This window comes from Oratosquilla oratoria, chromosome 42 (assembly GCF_046742065.1).
Source record: "Oratosquilla oratoria isolate Oo_2021 chromosome 42, ASM4674206v1, whole genome shotgun sequence".
Classification (NCBI taxonomy): Eukaryota; Metazoa; Arthropoda; class Malacostraca; order Stomatopoda; family Squillidae; genus Oratosquilla; species Oratosquilla oratoria.
This window is the reverse complement of record NC_134818.1, coordinates 24,643,388-24,650,315: the sequence shown is the minus strand read 5'-3', so window position 1 is coordinate 24,650,315 and position 6,928 is coordinate 24,643,388. Positions and strand designations below refer to the sequence as shown.

General features: G+C 45.0%; 1 protein-coding gene across 1 annotated transcript in view; it reads right to left on the bottom strand.

Annotated features, from left to right (window-relative positions):
- Nucleotides 1-6,363: 6,363 nt before the first annotated feature.
- The window catches only part of LOC143021334 (cuticle protein AM/CP1114-like), a 9,280-nt gene continuing 8,715 nt past the window's right edge, over nt 6,364-6,928 (bottom strand). Inside the window, exon 2 of the mRNA XM_076178742.1 lies at nt 6,364-6,778. Within this exon, the coding sequence (XP_076034857.1) occupies nt 6,377-6,778 (402 nt within the window). The 3' untranslated portion in view covers nt 6,364-6,376. The remainder of the gene's footprint in view (nt 6,779-6,928) is intronic.

The window sequence follows — 6,928 nt, the reverse complement described above, 5'->3', positions numbered from 1 at the left end:
GTTGGGAGTCCCGTAGCTCCTGCTAGGGGATTTTTCACGGGCCGCTTCCTGCTGACGGGCGAACTCGATCTGGTCGAGGACGAACTGTGGGATGGGGTGAGGGAAGGCGGGAGCCACAGGCAGGAAGGACGACTGGGGTTGGTAGCCGTTCTCGTCGGCGACGAAACTGAGATCGAAGACCTGTCCGTCGGGGAAGGTGAAGGAGACTTTGCCCTGGGAGCCACCGGCACCTCCCTGCTCAGTGCGCTCGATGCCGTCACCGGTCTCCATGTCGAGGCTGTAGACTCCGTGTTCGTCGGGGTGGACACGGTCGTCCTTGATGATGGGCACAAACTCACGGGAGTCAGCGGGAGGTCCGTAGTCGGCCAGGGCCACCGCCACCAAACAAGCGAAGACAATCTGGAAATAGCAAGGACGCTCTATGAACCCGTCCTTTCGTTCCTCTGAGCCACGGTTGTGGCATGGAGCAGAGGAGTGACCCGAGGCACTTCCTGACAATCTGTCTCATTAAAAAACAAAAACAGTAACCAAGTAGGGCCCTTCCTTATATAAACATCGTGAGGGTTACCCTTCTCATGCTGGATTTCAACCTTAAATCGAATGAAAGTTCCTCCCGACTATGTACAGCTAAGTGATGTAGCCTACAAATTTTGTTCTGACTAACGTACAGTGATTTTATTCAGCTGAAAGTGCGGATCTAGGACAAGATCCGATCTAGACTAATCAAGTCCCCAATTTGTCCCGATTCTATGTCCCCGCAACCCGAGAATAAAATCCTACGTCAGCCCAAAGGATATATCTAAAGCTGAGGTTCTAAACCTGATTTCTTATGTGTCCAACACGTAACTCAATTCTGATGTTTAATCTCACGGAGACAACTTGCATAAAATCGTCAGGCACCCTCTACCTGCCACTAGCTTTAAGATTGTCACCCCATTTCTGAAACTATGTGCCTCCCATTGGATGCTCAAAGACCCTAGATTTAAGAATCACCGTAATATAAAGCGGCTCTTACACGATCAATATTATTGAGCAATATTCCGTATTGTACAATATTACTGACCACTTTACCGACACTATCTGCCATATGGGTTGTGACTAAGGAGTTCCAGAGATCAATATCTCCTGTCCCAACAATCACGAACCATCCCTACACCGTCAGTGATATTGGTTAATACAGAATATTGCGCAATAATATTGATCGTGTAGGGCCTGCTTAAAGGATGTCGCCTGGCCGAAGGGATTGACTGAAACTCTAGCTCTAAGCCCTGTGAACTTGTATGACACACCGGGAGAGGCCTGGAATTCAAACCAATATCGTTAGCGTCAGGGAGGTTAAGGGATACTTACACCGTGCATGATTAGACCAGGAGTTTGTGATGCTTCTGTTCCCTCGCCTACCGTTTATATACAGTCAACCGCACAAGTTCCAAAGGTCAAAAGGTTCAGGGCATCTGGGCGATGGAGAGCCGAGGGAGGCGTGGTCAGGTCAGGGGCATCATCTAGAGTAGTGGTGACCAAATGTTTTGGCACTGTGCCAAGCCCCCTCCCCCACACTCCTCCGGTCGACCTTGGGTCCGTGACCCTCACGCTTCCATCAACCCACCGTCCGTCCTCTCATTTTTTCTTCTTCTTTGTTTCACTGTCTCCATATAGATATCTAGAGAACAACAGCTCAACAGTGAAATATCAAACACACCAAAGTTCGTGTGGCCACGAGGAAATTCAAAGACTCCTTTAAAGAAAAATTAAATATCGGGTGAATTAGGTCCTCATTCAGAACAGACATTGAACACGTATTGGCTCCCAAGAAAAGTCCTACGACCCCAACTTTGGAATCCAGACCGACTTCGTATAGCCTTGGCTCCCGAAATGAGTTGTCGGGTGAGAATTTAAGGAAACAATGAAATAATGTATGCCTTCCCCTCACACGTCGCCACAAGTTCCCCTCCCTACCCATTCCAAACAACTCTGGGCAGGTTCGATCGACATGTCTCAGCCATTGCTTCTGTGAGCGTCTTCTTGGTTTCCCCATCTGGGGTTGTCTCTTGTAGAGATAACCCTGTGAATGAGGTCAACATCAGGGAAACGTGTTACATGCCCATGAAGCCGAAGTTAATGTTTATAACCATACTAGCCCTAACGTAGCATTGCCATATATGGATACATACATACATACATATATATATACTGTATATATATATATATATATATATATATATATATATATATATATATATATATATATATATATATATATATATATATATATATATATATATGACAATAACAAAAAGGATCAATACAGAAAAAGATATAGATGCATGAGATCTATCGACCAATCAGGAGCGTCAGGATTAGGAGTTTGGGTCAGTGACATAATCAATCTAGCTGGACCCCTTAGAGTGGGAAGAGCTCTCCTGGGTGTTGTGATGACCACGACATCTTACTTGCAGACTCATCGCAGGTGCTCTTTCTTTGATTAGGAGAACCTCGAGGATCTGCCGTCTTTAGTGTTTTTGACTTGTTCTCTTTTTTAGTGTTCTCTACCATTATGGCCCTAGTTAGAGTAGTGGTTGTGGCATGAGAATGTGTGCATTTTCGGCATTCTATTTAATAGATGTAAGTTTATTCTTCAGGTAAGCCTGACGGTACAGAATATTTTGTATCATCTAAAATCCCCACCATCACCCTCTCACGAAGTGGAATGTCAGAAACCCCTGATAGGGCAAGCCCTGTCAGTTGCGACAAGCCGCTTTTTTTTTTCGGGGGGGGGGGCGATGTTTGGGTTGCTTCTCCGTCTGGCCAGGTTTGTCGGGAGCCAACGCAAAAAGCACGCAGTTAATCCCGGGAACCAAACTTATGACTACCTGTTCATGAGTTCAACACAGTACCCTTTGTTTGCATGTGGATTCACAAACAAGATCTCAGATGGTTTGCTGATAGGTTTGTTCTTTAATAGGTTTGAAGTTTTCTTATTTTTACAATAGATGATAAAGTATACGCTGCCTTGTGGGATGGCTGGCTTTGCATAACATTAAGTAATTTATTTTGTGTTTTTTCTCTTTGTTTTATATTATGTGGTCATGTGTTATTTGTATTTTTTTTTTCTTTTACATGGGTCTGTCTCGGGTTTCCTTGTATCACTTATCTATTTCTTACAACCTTGGTGATTTCTTTGATGGCATACCCATTATTGGCTAGAACTTGCGTGGCTCTCTCAGTTTCGTTATTTGCGCTGCCCAAATCACTACAATGCGGGAGAACCCTTCTGATGAAGGTGCCATTGGTAGAAACTTTATATCGCTAGAATCACTCACTCTTGCCGTTGAGACACAAGCCTGCTTTGGCCGGTTTAATGTACAGCGATGTGGTGAATTGTCCTCAGTCCTGCTTCACTGTGAGATCACGCCAGTTACCTCTTTTTTTTTTTTTTTTTTTGTGAGAAAGGAGAGATCTTCCTCCCTTCAACGTTCATAAAGATATCATCAAAGTATTTGGAGTGAATTTGTTCGTAGCACAGAAGACCTCTCTCTCCATTATTCCCATGAAAAGATTAGCAAAAGGTACACAAAGAAATAGGCCTCTTCACCATCTATCTGCAGAAACATTCTCCCATGGGGTCAGTGGAAAGGCTTGACCATGAACAAGTGATCATGAGTTCAATTCCCGGGGTCCTCTACGGGCTTTGTCGCGTTGGTTCCTGACAGTCTTGGCCATGCGGAAAGGCGATCCATTATCTAATCTAATACAAAAAAAAAGTACTGTAATATCTGCCCGCTTCCGCTGGAAGTGACTCAAAGAGACACGTCCCCTCATGCCCCTGATTGGCTGAGAAATTGGTTACGTGATGGCAACGGAGACGATTGATTGGCCGACAGCGGTGATGTCACGGCAAAGGAGACGACTGATTGGCTGAGAGCGGAACGTCCGCGAACTCCCGTAAGGCTGGGCGCCGAAGGCGCCAGTGAGCGAAACGAGCTCGCCCGAAAGTCCGAGCCCCCAAGTAGAGGGGTCGGGCGCAGCCCGTTGCTCTTAAAAAAAAAAAAAATCATATCTGCCCTTTCGCCGTAAGTGAATCATGGGGGTACGTCCCTTCTGGCCCCTGATTGGCTGAGAGACTGGTGACGTTACAGCAACAGAGACGACTGATTGGCTGAAAACCTGTAGGGCTCGGCGCCAAAGGTGCTTGCGAGTGAAGCAAGCTCGCTCAAAGGGCCTAGCCCCCGAGTTGATATTGATCTAAATCGGACCGGAAACCGGAAATCCCTCAAGGGGATACGTTCCCTCAGGCCACTGATTAGCTGAGAGAGTGGTGACGTAACGGCAACGGAGACGAATGATTGGTCGAGAGCGGTGACGTCACGGCAACGGAGACGAATGATTGGTCGAGAGCTGTGACGTCACGGCAATGGAGACGACTGTTTGACCGAGAGCAGTGACGTCACGGCAACGGAGACGATTGATTGGCTGCAAGCGAAGCGAGCTCGCCCGAAGGCCGAGTCCCCGCATAGCGGAGTCGGGCACATCCCGTTGCTCGTCGGGAAAAAAAAAAAAAAAACGAGATTGCCGTAACTAACAGGACTTTCATCAACATTCGTAAAATGCTCTCAGCATCAAGAAAAAGATTACATCCTCGACGTTGGAATTATTGAGATGGGGAAAATCTACAGCGGAAAACCGGCGGTGAATGCTCGGTATGAAGGGAGCAACCCATTTGTTTAATTTTTTATCAAGATGGTATGTCGGTATGGGAATCAGATGGGGTTGCGAGTTTTTATATTCCCGTAGCAATATCCTACATCAGGGGTGGGCAATCTTTTTAAGTGTGGGTGCCAAGATCAATCAGATCTTTGATACAAAAAATTTCCGGGTATGGACTCCCTTCACTTTCAAGGGCCTTAATCCACCGCACAGGGCAGCGTGCGGTGGATTAAGGCCCTTGGCCATATAAAAGAATTTGGAGATTTGTCAGTCCTTATTTAAGGTGAGCCCTGGGTTTTGCGTATCAGTAAAAAAAAAAGAATTATTAGTGTGGCAGGCTTAGTATGCGTGCCAAAGGATGCCCATCCCTGTTCTAGGGCATGGTTGGTATTATCCCGATTTATTTCTGGAAGGCCGCATTCCCTCCACCCGAGAGCGGCCTCATGAGCCTGGTCTTCTTGGTTCCGATCTGCCGTTGAACGAGTTTCCACTGGAGGATTATGTTCATAAATTTCGGCAGCAGGTTTTCCTGTAGACACATTTCGTTAAAAAAAAAACAGAAGTATTTGTATTGATGAGTTTGTTGAGATTTTCTATACATTCAACTATAGACTAATCTTTTGCATTCAGACAGTTGTGATTCGTGCGAAGGACATCAGTCAAACCGGGGAAAAAGTATTATAGTGCTTAAAGCTTTGTACACTTTGTTCAATTTGCTTTTGAAAATGTACATAGTTATTGAAACGGTATGGGCGATTATACTTCGGACGAGCCATATTTATTTTAAATGCAGAAGTCAAGTCCATTTTAAGACGAATATAAAATCTCAACAAGAATATGATTAATGCAGACATTGCGGTTTACTTCAACGAAATATATAAAGAGCTAATTAAAAACTAAAAAATGTGACTCAAAAGTTGCAGAAAGGCAAAATATCAAAGCTACACGACGGTACTTTGAAAGCTGCTAGCAAAAATCCTCTCATAAAACAGGCATAAGTGCAACTCAGGTCGAAGTAATTGTTGCAAATTGGACGAGAAACGCGACAGATTGCTTTCAGGGAGAGTCGGCACGGAAACATAGTTTTTCAGAGCGATATGGAAACTGTTAATGCCAAAAACTTTCTTAATGATGAAGCCATTCAGGAGACAGAACTATAGTTTCATTTATTTGTATTAATTTTTTGGCAATCCTATGTCCTCTGTTCGAACTGGCAATAAATTCATGTACTCTGTTATGTTTAAATCATCACAACTTTCTTACATGTTTCGTTGCGTATGTGGCTCTTCACATACCACGATAAAAGAGCAAGGAAGTAACAGTGGTATTCTTAAAAAATTCTTTCCTTATACAAATCTTATATATATCCTTGGAAGGGAAAGATTTATATAAGTAAAGATTTTTTCAAGAATACCATCGTAAGAATCTTACGGTGGTATTCTTAAAAAAATTCTTTCCTTATTTAAATGTTTCCCTTCGAAGGATTTATATAAGACTTATATAAGGAAAGATTTCTTTTAAGAATACCACCGTCAATGCTTTCAATGTAAACATATGGAAAGTATAAGAGGTGGATAGACAAATGTTAATTAAAAGATGCAAGTGATTGGTAGAGATGTAATCATAAATAGCACAATAACATTTTGAGGTGAGGGTGAATCAATCTGTTGTTTTAGTTGGGAGTCCCGTAGCTCCTGCTAGGGGATTTTTCACGGGCCGCTTCCTGCTGACGGGCGAACTCGATCTGGTCGAGAACGAACTGTGGGATGGGGTGAGGGAAGGCGGGAGCCACAGGCAGGAAGGACGACTGGGGTTGGTAGCCGTTCTCGTCGGCGACGAAACTGAGATCGAAGACCTGTCCGTCGGGGAAGGTGAAGGAGACTTTGCCCTGGGAGCCACCGGCACCTCCCTGCTCAGTGCGCTCGATGCCGTCACCGGTCTCCATGTCGAGGCTGTAGACTCCGTGTTCGTCGGGGTGGACACGGTCGTCCTTGATGATGGGCACAAACTCACGGGAGTCGGCGGGAGGTCCGTAGTCGGCCAGGGCCACCGCCACCAAACAAGCGAAGATAATCTGGAAATAGCAAGGACGCTCTATGAACCCGTCCTTTCGTTCCTCTGAGCCACGGTTGTGGCATGGAGCAGAGGAGTGACCCGAGGCACTTCCTGACAATCTGTCTCATTAAAAAACAAAAACAGTAACCAAGTAGGGCCCTTCCTTATA